The sequence below is a fragment of the Cnephaeus nilssonii genome, assembly GCF_951640355.1.
Source record: "Cnephaeus nilssonii genome assembly, chromosome: 4".
Taxonomy (NCBI): Eukaryota; Metazoa; Chordata; class Mammalia; order Chiroptera; family Vespertilionidae; genus Cnephaeus; species Cnephaeus nilssonii.
Window position 1 is genome coordinate 92,927,253 of NC_137075.1, and position 16,448 is coordinate 92,943,700.

Consider the following 16,448-nt stretch of genomic DNA (forward strand, 5'->3'; position numbering starts at 1 on the left):
AATATGAGTAGGAGTTAAGGGAGTTACACTTGTAAAACATTCAGCAAAGCACAGGCTTTTCTACTTTAAAATAACTGGAGTACCACTTTTCGTGTGTGTGGGAGAGGTGTAAAAGAAATCCTAGAAATGTCATCTGAATCTTTCATTTTACAAGTAATGAGATTAAAATCCCGCATGAGCTGCACAAGGCCGCTCCAGCTCCCAGCCCAGAGCTCCTGGAAGCACGCTTTGCTGCTCAGTCGTTTGGTCGTCCCTCACAACTAGAAAGGCCGTTTCTGTGGCCAAAACAGACTTAAAGGCAGTGACGACAGGACTCTGGAGACATCAAGATTGAAGGGAACCAAAGTTTTATCACCCTGAAGCTACTTTTTGGGATATCGAGTTTAAGATGGTTATGAAGAAACAAGACTCAGAAACTTTCCTGCCCAAGAGATTCAGACTGAGAAACCTGCTTCAGGAAGGAACTCTCAGGATTTCACCTTAGCCTAATTTGAATTAAGTGTGGAAAACAAGAGGATTATGGGCAGGTGCCCCTTAGCTAGATACCCGCTGTGTCCCATTGTTTCTGAGTTGCCTACCCACAATTTGCCTGCCATGTGTGTTCAGCTCTTCCTCAACTACTTGTAAGCCATCCACTCTCCCTTCTGAAATCTTATACCCAGTCCCCACTCAACCTTTTCTCCTTTGTCCAAAATGTCATATATACCAAAGGTTGCCTCACTATCTTTGTACCTTTTTTTTTTTTTTAAGAGAGAGTGAAAGGGAGGGGGAGAGACAAAGAGAAACTTTGATGTGAGAGAGACACATGGATTGGTTGCCTCCTGCATGTGCCCCAACTAGGGCTGGGGATTGAGTCTGCAACCGAGGTACATACTCTTGACTGGAATCAAACCTGGGACCCTTCAGTCCTTGGGGTGACACTCTACCTACTGAGCCAAACTGGCCAGGTCTGTCTTTGTACTCTTCATGCATATGTGAATTCCCCATGCACATGTATTATAATTTTATTTTCTCTTATTAATCTGTCTCTGTTAATGTAATAGCCCAGCTAGAAGAATTTAGAAGGTGGGAAGAAAAGTATTACTTTTTTTTTTTTTAGCCCACACAAGATCAAGGGCTTATCCCATATTCAAACAGTATGCAGTGGGTTGGGGATAAAAGGTTTTTCAAATTAAACTTTTAATACAGTGCTGCTTCTGAAGAATGGTTCAATATGTTCAAGTATTTTTTATCAAAATGTATTTGTAAACCAAGAACAAAGAGTGAACCAGGCAGATTTCCCCATCTGTGTGCAAAATAAAAACAACACGGAGAAGAATATTGGTAAGGTGGCCATGTGAAAAGTCAACCCAAAGTGGTACTGAATGCCCACTGATTTCATCCATTAGCCCAGCAAGAACTACAATTAGCCCTGAGCTCTGACAGTCACCACACCTGAGACTACACAGGAAGGAGCCCTTAGTAACAGGCTGGGCATTTTTTAAATTATTATTATTGATTTCAGAAAGGCAGGGAGAGGGAGAGAGAGATAGAAACATCAATGATGAGAATCACTGATTGGCTGCCTCCTGCACACCCCCTACTGTGGATTGAGCCTGCAACCTGGGCATGTGCCCTTGACCGGAATTGAACCTGGAACCCTTTGGTCCACAGACCGATGCTCTATCTGCTGAGCCAAACCAGCTAGGGCTAGGCTGGGCATTTTCAAAGAGCCCGTGCAGCCTCCTGGGAAGTTAATACCACCTAAGCAACTATTTCCCAACAGCTTCCTCATTCTTTTTCCTCCCTTTACGACGCTGCTCCACCCAGTAAAAATGAACACCTCCATTGCTCACTCTTGGCTAGCTGTCCTTCCTTCTCAGTAAGCAACGTAGGTACAGAGTTGATTAGAACTGCTGAATGCAGAGGGAGAAACCTACATTCTGATCCATTCTGCATCTCCGCACTTAGAGGTGAACCCGGGCAGTAATCCAGGCGCCTGACTATCACTCAATGAAGCAATGGTAGTGAGCGAAAGTTTTCTAAGTGCTGCCAGGGGGTGTCTCTCAGAAGAGAGGCCTCATTAAGAAGGGAGAAAAAGATGCTATTGAGGAAGGCTTAAACCTCAATTCCTTCCCAGCCTCACACCTCTTTAGGGGACAAAAGGTTGGAAATGTCCCTCCAATCAAAACAAGATCTCTCTCTGCCTCTCCCTGATTCTTAGCCCCTGATTTGTGTTGGCTTCTCTGTCTCTGCAAAGAAGCTGCTCCATTGAAACATCATAGAAAAAACAGTTGTCCCCCAGACAATGGAGTCGCCTGCACACAGGCATTTCCAACGTAGGCAGTGCCGGCAAAATTCTCAACCTGTTGCTATAGTAGCAGAAAGAATGTGATGTGAAAGAGCAGCTCTGCGAGATCCATATCCAAGTCCCTCCAGCTCCAAGGAGAACATTAACCCTTCACTGCCCTTTCTCAGGGGCAGAAGCACCTAGGGGAATAAAGTCCTAAATTTTTCTTAGGAGCTAGATGATACAGTCTTAGCATTCACTCACTCCTTCATTCACTCAACAGCTATTAATTTAGATTCTGTTATGCTGGCTCCTAGGTTTCCAGTGGTAAACAATGCAGACTTGGCCCTAGGCACTGAGCAAGAGGAGGGGTAGGAGATTAAGTCATTGCTAAAAGAACAATATATTATGCAGCATCAGTGTTGTATGGGAGACCCATGAGGTTTTCAGCAAAGCCATCACCAGAATAGAAACAACCTATCCAAGATAACCAGCTTATTTGTTAATTATAGAAGACCCTATATATTCGGACCCACTGCAATTATTTGCTTGTTTGCATATGTGAATTTGACAACAAAAATACAATAGAAATGCTGGCTCCACTTATATCATGCCTCCTACAAAGCATTAGTTTAAATGAGTTGTTTAATCAAATCAGTTTCCTACATAAAATAGAAATAACACTGTCAGAGAACAATTGCAACCAATTGCTGAACAGTCACCAGGCAACAGAAATGGCAGGGAGGGCTCAGAAAATACACAAAAAGAAGCTCAACCATGAGGAGGTCTTCTAAACAGTCCCCACCCCAATTTATTTCTGTGGCCAAGACAGTAAGCTCAGGAAATGCCGCTTAGAAAGTACCTTTAATCCAGTTTAGTTCCCCTAACACTGTGGTGGGGAAATCTCATTATTATTGAACACCTCCCTGCCAGGCTTCCTTGTTTCCCATGGAGCATAAATACTAGGAGGGCAGGGTTTCTTAGGAGAATAAACTCAGTAGGTAATGATATCCTCGTGGGCCTTTTGTGAAAGAAGACAGCATCAATAAGATTGCCAGACAAAAGCTGAAACACCAAAAGGACAGGTTGCTAATCTTGGTTGGCCAGTGGACGTGGTCTCAGGGAAGTTACCTAATCCTCTGCACCCCCATTTCCTCCCAGGTACATTTGATACATCACACGGTTCCAAAGGCACAGACTCATCAACAGCAATGCTTACACTGGTAAATCAGTGGCCTGTAATAAAGTACACCATTATTATTCTCAGTAAAATCCTGTATAACATGGTTTTTACCCTGGAGACTATCTGAGAACCTCAATCATATTTTAGAAAACTGGTTTCTTATCTGAATCAGAGGCATAGGCTACAAGCCTTTCACAAAACAAATCGGGGAAAGATAGGCCATGAGGGAGGGATATTCACCAAAATCTCTTTTAACCACAGCAGCGTTGGGCTATGGCAGTGGTCGGCAAACTTATTAGTCAACAGAGCCAAATATCAACAGTACGATTGAAATTTCTTTTGAGAGCCAAATTTTTTAAACTTAAACTTCTTCTAATGCCACTTCTTCAAAATAGACTCGCCCAGGCCATGGTATTTTGTGGAAGAGCCACACTCAAGGGGCCAAAGAGCCGCATGTGGCTCGTGAGCCGCAGTTTGCCGACCACGGGACTAGGGTTTGGGAAATGGTCCCAAATGTTTGGACTAAATGGAAACTTTTTGCCCCAGAAAGAAGTGATGATAGCACAGGCATGTTGCATAATTTGAAGACTTGACTCTAAATAATGCCCCTCCTGGAAGTGGGCAGTGGGCAACCAAGCCCAGTGACCCATGGCCTTTACATTGCGGAGGATGGGGTGAGGGTGGAAACGGAGGCATTCTACTGAGATGCCAGTGCCAATAGAATGGTACTCCGTGCCTACCAAGTTTGGGGTACTTGCAGGAATTCTTTTCCCTTTAAAATTCCATTGGCTAGATCACAGTAGCCAAGAGTCTGACACTTCTTACACATGACAAGGAACAGGTTGCTTCCATATCATGGACACTTTCTGCCTCTTGGTTACTCTGGGACCCAGCTATGACTTCACCAGCATTTCTCAACAGGAGAAAGTGAAGCTCCCTCACATGTCCTCTCCTAACACGGAGGCTTACCTTCACAGCCCTAATTCCTCACCTCTCTCAGTGTCCATGCCAATGCCACATGGCTTTGCAGTTTATCTCTGCAAATATAAATTTCCCTGCCCTTTGACCATGGGCTTGGTCATGCAACTTGTTTTGACCAACAGGATGTTAATAGCTTGATGACATCACCAGAAGCTTGAAATGAACTTGCTCCTGGTGGCTTGTGCTCTTGTGTCTCTACACAGCCATGAGAACATGCCCAAGCTGACAGCTGGTCCCAGAGGAGGATGAGAGACATGTGGAGGAAACTCCAGGTAAGCCTAGCCAAATCAGCTGCTTCTCCCCACACCAACCTGCAGGCATAGGGGTTAATAAAAGCATATGATTGGATGCCACTGACAGTTTGTGGTTGTCTGTAATGCAGCATTTTTGTAGCAACAGCTAACTGATAGACCCACTATAGTAAAAATCCACCTGCACTTTAAAGGTTAAAACACTGTTTGCTTTGTTTTCTTAACACATTAGTAATGGATCTCTGATTTTTCCCCCACCATTAGACTATACAGTCCTCAATGCTGGATCCCATTACATCCCCAATGCCCAAGATTTATTCATGGAGGCCATGAATAAATGTTCTAATTCCCAGGGGACACAATGATAAGCAATACATAGTTTCAGCCATCAATCTGCACCTGTGAATTATTTTCCCATCTAGAACCAGGTCAATGTGCTTTAGCCCAAAGGTGATTACAAAGTTTACTTATGCCGCTGGAAGTATACCAAGTCAGAAATGAACTCTGAACCACCTCACTGTTGCTACTTCAGTAAAGGTGAACTGGAATCATTGCAACTTTTAGTAATGAAAGGGACTGACAAAAACACTGGATTATTGGTTTTCAATCCTAGTCAATTACCAGAACTTTCTTTTCTTAAAAAAAAAAAGTCTTTATTGGTTTTAGACAGAGGGGAAAGGAAAAGGAAACATTGATGTGAGAAACATCAATCGACTGCCTCCTACATGGCACTACCTGGGGACCGAGCCTACAACCGGGCACGTGCCCTAATCCAGAATCTAATCTGTGACCTTTTGGTGCATGGGATGACACTGAACCAACTGAGCCACCTGGCCAGGGTAATCAATCACCAGAACTTTCTAAATTATAGATTCCTAGTTCTCATCTATATTTAGTTGAATACTCTGGCACAAGGCCCAGGTGTCTGGGTTGTTAAAAGGTCTCAAAGTAATGCTGACGACCACAAGAATTGCATCCCCGAAATAGAATCCCTCCATCCAGTGACTGAGTCTCATGCTGAGTTGTGCTAAGCATTTATGATGACATTAATAGACCCAAAGCTGAACACAGAAGGACCATCTCCAGGTGACCACGTGTACCCATTAGTTATTGTTAGCATAACAAACTACTCCAAAACAAGTAGCTTAAAATGAATTGCTAGCATAACAAACTATTCCAAAACAAGTAGCTTAAAATGATAAGCACTGATTATGCTCACAAGTCTGTGGATCTGGATCAGTCTGTCTGAGCTCTGCTGGGCCCACTCAAGTGTAAGGTCAGCTGGCTGGTCTAGGATTGCCTCACTCACACACCTGTCTGGTATAAGATTGCTGTCACCTGGGGTGACAAAGGTCTCTGGGACACAGCAAGTCCAGGAGTGTCCGTATGGTGACCGGGCTGGATTCTGAGGGAATAGGCAGAAGTATGCAAGGCCTCTTAAGACCTAGGCTGGATACAGAGGCAGTAAAGCATCAGTCTGTCAAATTACAGCAGGAAGGTTAGGGAGAGGTGGGGAAGATAAGAGATCAACCGAAGGACTTGTGTGCATGCATATAAGCATAACCAATGGACGCAAAACTCTGGGGGGTGAGGGCATATATGGGAGTGGGGTGGGGGGGCAATGGTAAGATATGTATACATATAATACCTTAATAAAAAAAAAAGTGATTTGTAAATAAATAAATAAATAGACCTAGGCTGGGGTACAGTATAATGCATACCTTTACTTCTGCACATTCTACTGGCCAAAGTAAGTTACAAGGCCAAGCTCAGGTTCAGGGGCTGGGGAAACAGACTCTACTTCTTTTTGTTGTTGTTTTAATTGATTTCAGAGAGGAAGGGAGAGGGAGAAATGATAGAAACATCAGTGACAAGAGAGAATCATTGATCGGCTGCCTCCTGCACGCCCCCTACTGGGGAATCGAGCCCCTGACCCAGGCATGTGACCTGACCAGGAATCAAACTGTGACCTTCTGGTTCACAGGTCAACGCTCAACCACTGAGCCACACCAGCTGGGCCAGACTCTACCTGATAAAAAGCTACAAAGCCATATCACAAGGAACTAGATTCAAAGAGGGGAATCCCTGGGGCCATTTTGACAACCAATTTATTACACACCTAATGTAATGGGAGAAAAAGATCACCTGCAGCCAAATGTGGTTTCTAAGTATAGGCCAAACTTTTCACTCTAATCTCAAATACTATTAAATCCCCAGATTGAAATTGAATCAGCTATTCCTCATTTCTACTGCCTACACACAAATGCATCTTACTTAATCCTCAAGATCTTGGTGTCAAACTAAAGCAAAAGGAATCTGTCTCAGCACTTTTTTATTCATTATTTTATTCATTACTTATTTACTTATTTTTATTAATCCTCACCCAAGGATATTTTTCCATTGATCTTTTAGAGAAAGTGGAAGGGAGGGGGAAAGACAGAAACAGTGATGTGAGAGAAGCACATAGATTGGTTGCCTCCTGCATGCCGCCCAGGGCCCTGCAGGTCGGAGCCTGCAACCGAGGTATGTGCCCTTGACTGGAATCAAACTCAGGACCCTTTGGGCTGCAAGCTGACAGTCCATTAACTGAGCAAACTGGCCAGGGCTCAGCACTATTTAGTATTATCCTTCGGGGGTTTTAAGGGTGGTGTGGATGACATGCCATCCTCAGGGGGACTGTTCAGGGCAAGTGTCTCTTTGATGTCTCTTCCTGGCTTGGGATGTGCCTACAGATGAAATGTGGCCGAAGGATCAGGGCTGCATCCTCCAAAGGATCCAAGGCATCAACAGGAGGAGCACCGATGCGTAGTAAGAAATATTACAGGAAAAAGATAACATCCCAGACCAGCAAAAAGCCTGAGGAGCAGGAAACTGGAGTTCACTGAAGATTACAGGCTGGAGCTAATGATACTTTAGCCACCAGCTGTGGCTAAGCCCTCTTCACTTTATATCCCTAGTTCGCTCACCCTTGCCCCAACTGTGACCACTTAGGTCTTAGGAAATGCACTAAAACTATGGTGGCTGAACTCACAGCTATAGTTATTATAGCATCCCTACAACCAGGGTGCTGCTTTCTGGTTTAAAAAAAAAATCACCATGACCTTTTGGTTAGCTCCACTCAATTCTCTAAACACCTACTTGTGAGGTCTGGGACAGCAGGGGGTGGTAGAGAAATGAATTCCAGAAAACACAGGATGACAGAGAAGTGGCCGAGGCTGGGCTGGGATACAGAGAGTGGGAGGAGAAAGAAAGCATATGCTGCTCAAAGGCAAGGTTGTTGAAAGTACCCAGTTTGGTTCCCATTTGTAAGGCCAGTTTTCAATCTGCCTGGTAGGGTCACTGCTTAAAAGACTAAACAAAAGGAGTGCATGAAAACACGATGAAGGAAAAAGAAATGCTAGATTCACCATGAAGATGCCTCAGAAACGCCAGATTCAAGAAGAAACCGCACTCAATTTAGTTTATGAAGAAACCCTAGGAAATTCTGAAACTGTGCAGAATAGCAAACACTGCTGCCCTGCCAGTGTGTCTCAGTGGTTGAGCATCGACCTATGAACCAGGAGGTCACGGCCCAATTCCTGGTCAGGGCACATGACAGGATTAGGGCTTAATCCCCAGTAGGGAGTGTGCAGGAGGCTGCCAATAGATGTCTCCCTCATCGATGTTTCTATCTCTCTATTCCTCTCCTTTCCTCTATCTCTAAAATCAATAAAAACATACTTTTAAAAAATAGCAAACACTGCCCACTCTCCTCTACATGGATTCTGTCCCTGAGCACTGAGTCTGGGAGAGAAGTGGGTTTGAGAGGGATAACGATGTTTCTATACCCTAATGCATACTATCCAAAGTGCATATACCTATGGGGGCCAGATAGTTACCAGTATTGTTACGCCCATGGGTGGCTTGGAGTGGCATCCATTTGATTTTCAGTCATAACTGAAAAGAGTCACAAATTTAAACCTCGAATCTCCAGTAAAATCATCATAATTGTCCCCACCCCCTTCTTGCTCACTCGGCAACAAAATAAGTGGCATTCTTGGATCACCTTCTAAAGAGCTGGCTGATTGGCCTGAAGTCACTCTATGCTTTAGATTTATTAGCCAAAGGGAAACCTAAGCTAACAGAAGCAGACTACTGGCATTATTATCACAGAAACGTTATAATGGCAATGACAAAGAGTTATTGATTTCAACGAGAAAACATACTATACTCTCCTAAAACTTAGCAGAGGGGTATGCACTCTAAGAAGCGGATTTGCACCCTGCCTGTGCCCTTCCTACCTTTTTTTGGTACACCAATTTTTAGGGCTGTTGTTTTTTGCTGGTCTAAAAACCTACATATGGTAAATGTAGGTTGCTCCTAACAGAGAATCCTTAAGTTGCCCACACAGCGGTGCCAAGAAAGAAACTGCTGCATTCGTAGAGATACCTGGGCACAGGCCAAACTTCCACATGTGCCATGGGAGTGCCTCTGGCCTGGGCAGTTCCCTGCACCGTTCTCCTATAAAACCCCTTAGCTCAGCATCTTCACACTCTAATGTCATCAGGACGTAATTCCTCGAGTCTGTTCAAAGAACAGGGCCGTCTCAGATGGACTACGTACGTAGTATAGTATCAAATTAGTGTTATCCTAGCCTTCTCTCTCCGACAGCCTTTTTTCTGGAGCTCTCCCCAGGTATGAAAGTTGGGGCTCGGCCAGCACCAGAGGCAGCCGTTGTATTTCTTCCATGCCCATGCAATCCTTAGCCTGTTTTTGGAATAAGTTGTATTCCTTCATCTGCCCATACAATCCAATAGTTTGAGTTTATTTTTTTAAAAAATATATTTTTATTGATTTCAGAGAGGAAGGGAGAGGGAGAGAGACATAAAACATCTATGATGACAGAGAATAATTTATCTGATGCCTCCTGCACACCCTCCTCCCCCACTGGGGATCAAGCCCACAACCTGGGCATGTGCCTTGACCGGGAATTGAACCATAACCTCTTGGCAATAATTTGTGTTTAGAGTAAGTTGTATTGCTTCTATGCCCATGCAATCCATAGCCTGCGTTTGGAATAAATATTGAAATCAGAAGCCTGTTAACAATGCAGCGCTTGATGACTGTGAATGACTCTCTCACCCACAGCAGTTGAAGGAGAAGGCCTGGCAACAGCCCCCCACAACAAGCCTGCTCCCCAGCCTCCTCCATGTGCCTTCCAACCCTCCCCTCAAAGAATTCTCCACACACCATACAAAGATCTCCGTTTTCTCCCTTAAATCCCACATGAATCCCACATTGAGCATCTGTTTTCTTCACAGAGCACCACAGATTTAATTCAATACTTCCATGTTCATCTATATTTAATTAGACCAACGTATCTTTAAACTCTTTTACTCAAACCCTTCCGCTGGCGTCTTTCATTCAACACGAAAATCTTTTAAAAAGGGTTTTCTGTTTGCTTGGTTTGTTTTGTTTTGAGGCAAAACGTCACCGTGATCTATATTAAAGCTATGATAACAATTTAAGCTACTTTTCAACTAGTCAGAGGTGCTCATAAAATGCCCACAATCCGTAGCACTTTTCATTCTTCAAAACGTATTTGATAAGCAATGTAGTCTTTAATTTCTTTCCCCCTTACAGGGCCAAAAGGGTAAGTTGTACTAACCAGAGGCAATTAGTACATTAAGTTTTGTTTCAAGGCCAGGCTATCAGGTTACAAATTCTAATAAATCCTGCTGGGAAAAGACACTTCTTTGTCTTGGGATGACTGAGAACTAACGAATCAACCAAACAAAACCCTTCAATTCCATCAGAAACTCTCCCGTCTACACACAATAGAAAAGAAAAGCCAACCCCAAAGCAAAGAAAATGAATGAAGTGGTCCCTCTGCTGGCAGCCTTACCATTGGGAGTGGAGGTCCCCTCTGGACCCTCTGGACCCTCACACGGGCTCTGGCTCCTCCTGGAGTGGGGTGAGGGTGGCGAGGGGTCCAGGACGTGGGTGCGGGTAGAGGTATGCTCCGTGCATGCCTGAACAGGACTCACCGCCGTCTGCCTGCCTGTCTGCCACTCCGTCCTCTCGTCTGGGTGGGAAGGGCCAAGATGGAAAAAAAAAAAAAATGTGCAGGTTACTCACTGGCCTTCCCAGGCAGGCGGGCACACCCAGGAGGAGGGAGAGGCAAGGCGCAGATGGGGAGCTTCCTCAGAGGCAGGGTTCGAGATCCTGCTTCTGACTCCTTTTGTTAATACTTCCTGAACTTTAAACAACCTGCACAGGCATGGGTACTTTGGGGAGGCAAATAACACTTGAGTAATTAGATTCCAGGGCTTAATGCAAAGGTTACTTTGAAAAGGCGATGCTTTAGCACACACACTTTAAGATTTAACTCCGAAATTGGTTTCCACTGTGCTCAAGCATGAACGTGGCCCGGGAACAGCGGGGAAGGGGCTCCGTTGGTGCAGGGGCTTGGAATGGCCTGGAGCGGGCAAAACTGGATGGGATTCAGACAATGAATTTCGCTGTCTTTCGGGCTCTGAATTGTAGAGAAACAGGATTCTTTGCCTTGCATAAGAAGCACATTCTTGAAACAGGTATCTGAAAATCAAGAGTTTAGAAATGGATTCCCATTGAAAATGCAAAAATAAAAAAAAATAAAAAATAAAAAAAGTCTTGCCACCTGATAGCCTGGCCTTTGATAAAGCCTAAAATGAAGCTTTGCATCAATGGAGGGACCTGGGGGTAATTTGTTTTGGTAAGTGTGGTGTTTGCAAACAGAGGCACGGCAGTGTTATCATAGAAGGAGATGGACCAATGGAGCGGAGAGTGAGGAGGAGCAACTAACACCTCTTAGTACCACTCAGGACCAGGTTCTTCTCTCACTTAATCCTGGAAATGCCTATAGGAGGGGGCATTGTTGCTTCTCTTTCACCTGTGAGTGAGCACACTGAGACCCAGAGGTTAGGCAACCTGCTGAGGGCTCAGCCAGCCAGTGAGTGGAAGACCCAAGATCTGGGCCCCAGTTTGCCTGAATCTAAGACCCACCATACCCCTGGGCAAGTCTCCCAACATTCATGAAGAAATATTCTTCCAACATTCCTGAAGAAATATTCACTTGCATTTGACCTAAGGCTAGGTTAGCTTTTCTTAAATATGTATACCGGATGCAAAACTGATATGCTATCCTATATAATAAAAGCCTAATAAGCAAATTGTCCCCTCAACCAGGAGTTCGAACGGGAGTTCGACTGCTCACTATGACGTGTGCTGACCACCAGGGGGCGGCGCGGAACATGGTGGGCATAGGTGATGAGACACTGGCAGCGGGCGGCAGTGGAAGTGCTGCTGGCCCCAATGGGCTTCCGGGTGAGCCAGGCCGCAGCCGCCAGGACCACAGGGGCCGGTCGGGCTCCCCGTGGGTTCGCCCAGGAGCTGGTCTGCGAGGCCAACTGGGAGAGAGAGCGTTGCCCACCTGGCTTCCTTGCAGCACCACTGGGCAGCCCAGAGGCCCACGCTGTGCCCCCGGCCCATGGCTTGGCTGGCCACACTCACCGCATCTCCGCATGGGGACTTGGGCGCTGTGACTCAGGTGGAGGGGGGGCACGTGGGGGCCCAGGGGCTCAGGTGCTGCCCAGGACCCAGAGGTCAGATGGGACCTGCCCTTCCATGCCAGATGCTCACCAACCAGGCCTAGGGACCGCACCCATGCACGAATTTCATGCACTGGGCCTCTAGTAGAATATAATGCTGCAGGATAATAGATACAATAGAGGTAAGAAAAAATGTACTATACAGATTTCTTTACTGTAGCTTCTCACGATCTTTACTATGCTAATATATATTAAGAATTTCCCAGCTGGGGACTTACAGAGTGCCATGTTTCCTTCCCCAGAGCTTTTTTGCTTAGAAGGAGATCTTTTGGGTTTGGGAAGCACTGTTAAAGAGTTGGGTTACTGTACTTTTCTCTCTGCTGTGGTCTGAATGTTTGTGTTCTCCCAAAATTAATATGTTGGAGTCCTCATGCCCAATGTGATGGTGTCAAGAAGTGGGGCCTGAGGATGGAGCCCTGGTGAAAGGGATTAGTGCCCTTACAAAGGAGATCCCACAGAGCTGCCTGCTCCCTTCCAGCACGTGAGGATACACCAGAGAGAGGACCCCTATCTGACCATGTTCACACCCTGATCTCAGACTTCCAGCTTCCATAACTATGAAAAATAAATCTCTGCTGTTTATAAGCCACCCAGTCTGTGGTATTTTTTCATAGCAGCCTGAAAAAAACTAAGACACCTTCCTTTTCTGTGGTCTTTTTTTTTTTAAAGTTTTCTGAACTTATAAGTCAAAATCTACCTATTCTAACAACCAATTCCCTTCCCCAAAGGTAAGCACCATTAAAATTTTTCATGTATCTGCTTAAGGCATGTTTATGCATATAAAACATATATGAATACGCTTTAAAGAATAACACAACTGGGACTGAAGTATTTATTCATTTGGGGGGGTGTTTGTCCCCTGCCCTGCCCTCTAATTTAGCATAATCTTCATGTCCAATGCATTTGCTTCTTCTTCTCACACTTACAAGGACCATCCATCCAGAAAGAAGCCCACACCTGGCATAAATAGTGCAGCCCTGCTCTGATGTGCGCACATGTTTAAAAGATAAAAAGGCTCTTCTGCGGTCAGGAGTAGGGAAGGAACAGCAGTGGTCAGCGGCACCCAAGGCAGGGCCTGGGTCCCAGTTCTGCTATGGATGCTCCAGTCAAGCCACAGGTGGGAGTTCCAGTGTCCTAGTCTCTGGAGTGAGCATGAGAGCACCTCCATCAGGAGGCTCTGATGGAAGATTAGCTAAAAGGAGGTTGTAGAATATTTATAAACAGCAGAGTACCACACAAGTAGCAGGTAGGGACCGGCTCCTGCCTCTCAAGACATGCCAGCTGGAGCCTGAGAACTGCCTTAACAGAGGAACCAGGTTATTTCTGTCGTTCATGATCTCCCAGCCTTGGCCTGCTCAGCCGCTGCTCCCAGAATAGGTCCATCAGAACACTGACTAGTTCGAGAGCACTGTTCCAGTAGGAAATGGGCCAGCTTATTTTCATGTGGATGTTTTTACCTGCTCTTCCTCTCCCTTCCCCCCTCTCTCAGCCTCTCCCCACGAACCCCCTTTGGACACAGACCTTTTCCTCCATTCCTCTTGCTCTATCAGACCTTCTGAACTACTTCCTGTTCACATATTTATGAAACTAATTTCAAACTTTTGGTTATGGAAAATTTCAAATGTATAAGTGAGAGAAAGATGTAACAAAGCTCCAGGTACACATCACCAACTTCCACAATGAGCAATTCAATCAAACCTTGTTTCACCTCTATCCCTACCCACTCGGGAATATTTTGAAGCAAATTCTTAGTATCACACCATTTTATCCATAAACATTTCTACATGCATCTCTAAAGGATAAGGACTCTGCTTGTAAACAAAACCAAAATGAACTATAATTACTTAAATCTTATCTAATATCCAGTCAGTATAAAATTTTCTCCAAATGCCTCAAAAATATTTTTGCACTCTGTTCAAATCAATCCTGCAATTAATTGATAAATGTTGCCTTTGTTCATCTAAAGTTTCTTTTTCCAGCTTTATTTTTTCCTTGCAATTTATTTGTTAATAACTTGATTCTTTTGTCATATAGCTTGTCCCATAATCCACATTTTAACGATGGCATGATTTATTATGAATTCATAGTAAGATCTGGAGATTTGATCAAATTCAGATTTGAGTTTTGAATAGAATAGTTGACAGGTGATTTTCCTTGAGGAGGCAACTCATACTTGACTACCTCTACTTTTGTGACAGCAGCCAACTAATAGTCAGTGCTTAGGTATCACTCCATAGAGACTAGAAAATGGTCATATTCTCCCATTACTTCTTCATTTATTAATCTGGGTGCTATTACGATTTACATTTGCCTAAATGAAAGCATATATTTTCCATTTGTGTTTTTGGCCACAAGGAGTTATGGTAGATGATAGATATATCATCAGTTCCTTTCTATCTACATATTTCATTAAAAATCTATTATACAAAAAGATGATTTGGTTTCATTAAAAACACACACACACACACACACACACACACACACACACACACACACAAACCACTATGCCATTAGATTTCTGGGAGAAAAGCAAAGAAACATTATTCAGAAACCTTTAATCAAAGGATGGAGCAGGACTGGTCCACAGTACATCATTCACATTTAACCTTGATTCTGTATTCTGTCACTTGTGAGCTCTGTGACTTTGGTAAAAGTTTTTAATATGTTTACCCCTAGTTTTCTCTATAAAATGGGGATAATAATACTTACCTTATGGCTTTTGTAAGGACCCGTGATAAATTATGCAAAGAAGATTTTCTGGTGTCCAAAAAATAGTAGATTCTCAATAAATTAGTAGTTACTACAAGTTTCACCACTGTTTCTCCCATACCTACCTATCACAGTGCCTTGCAAACAGCAGTTGCTCAATAAATGTTAGGTGAATAAGTATAGGGCCAATTAGCTTTACATTGTCCGAAGCCAATGATGGCTTTAATATTTCAAGATGCTGGGGATATAAAAATAAACAAAACTAAATATCTGCTCATGAATTTACATTTAATCATAAGTAGGAATTTAAAAGCTCATAAGTAGGAATTTAATAGCAGCCTGAAAAAACTGAGACACCTTCCTTTTCTGTGGTCTTGTCCCCTGCCCTGCCCTCTAATTTAGCATAATTTTTAAAATGCATCTTTATTGTTGAAAGTATTACAGATGTCTCCCTCCCTGCCCCCCGCCCCCGTTGATGCCCTTCACCCCACTCCCACCCTCTCCCCAGGCCTTCACCACACTATTGTCTGTGTCCATGGGTTATGCATATATGAATATAAGTTCTTTGGCTAATTTTTTTCATGCCCTCCCCTTCCCTCTGAAATACGTCAGTCTGTTGGATGAAAAAGCTCATTATTTGCTCCCAAGTTAATTAGCTATTTTGAAAACAGTACTGTTGGTAACCCGCAGGATTAGGGCAAGTGAGGGACGCAGGATCAACTCAATTACATCACCAGAGACCTGAGAATACATCCATCTTCTCCAAAAGAAAACTAAATCAGTGCTGTTATTACATTTGACATGGCCTGAGGGGCATTCAGGGCTCACCTACTCAGTTGGTTGAGCTATACACCCCACCCCCACCCCAAAAGATAGGCTGAAGTCCTTATCAGAGCCTATGACTATGACCTTTCTTGGAGTCTTTGCAAATGCACTGTAGTTCAGATGGGATCATACTGGATCAGGGTGAGCTCTAAATCCAACTACTGGTGTCCTTGGAAGAAGGGACAGGTAGACACAGATACACAGAGAAGAAGACAGAGTGAGAATGGAGTCAGAGATTGGAATTGTGCTGCCACAAACCAAGAGATGCCAAGGATTGCCAGTAAATGCCAGACACTAGAAGAGGAAGGGACGGATTCTAGCCTCCAAAGCTATGAGAGAATCAGTTTCTCTTGTTTCAGGCCACCCACTTTGCGGTAACATGTTACAACAGCCCCAGGTAACTAACATATCCAGTGAACCCAGAGCAAAGGTATGGACCAATCAGCCTTCCTGCAGCTCAACTGTTTGGTGGGAAAGAGGAAAGGAGGAGGGAAACCTAGACAGGAGGAGCTGAATCAGCTTTCATGTGTCTGACATCAGTTAGGCCTGGGACTGACTCTTCAAAGCTGTGCAAGTACCAGCAGGTAAGCCTGCTTCACCTG

General features: G+C 44.2%; 1 protein-coding gene across 3 annotated transcripts in view; it reads right to left on the bottom strand.

Annotated features, from left to right (window-relative positions):
* The window catches only part of STON2 (stonin 2), a 129,459-nt gene that overhangs the window by 43,425 nt on the left and 69,586 nt on the right, over window positions 1-16,448 (bottom strand). For 2 of the 3 annotated variants that reach the window (XM_079768493.1, XM_079768494.1), the window contains exon 5: window positions 10,569-10,748. The exons of the other annotated variant lie outside the window; for it this stretch is intronic. In XM_079768493.1, the coding sequence (XP_079624619.1) occupies window positions 10,569-10,748 (180 nt within the window). The remainder of the gene's footprint in view (window positions 1-10,568; window positions 10,749-16,448) is intronic. 3 annotated transcript variants of the gene reach the window in all.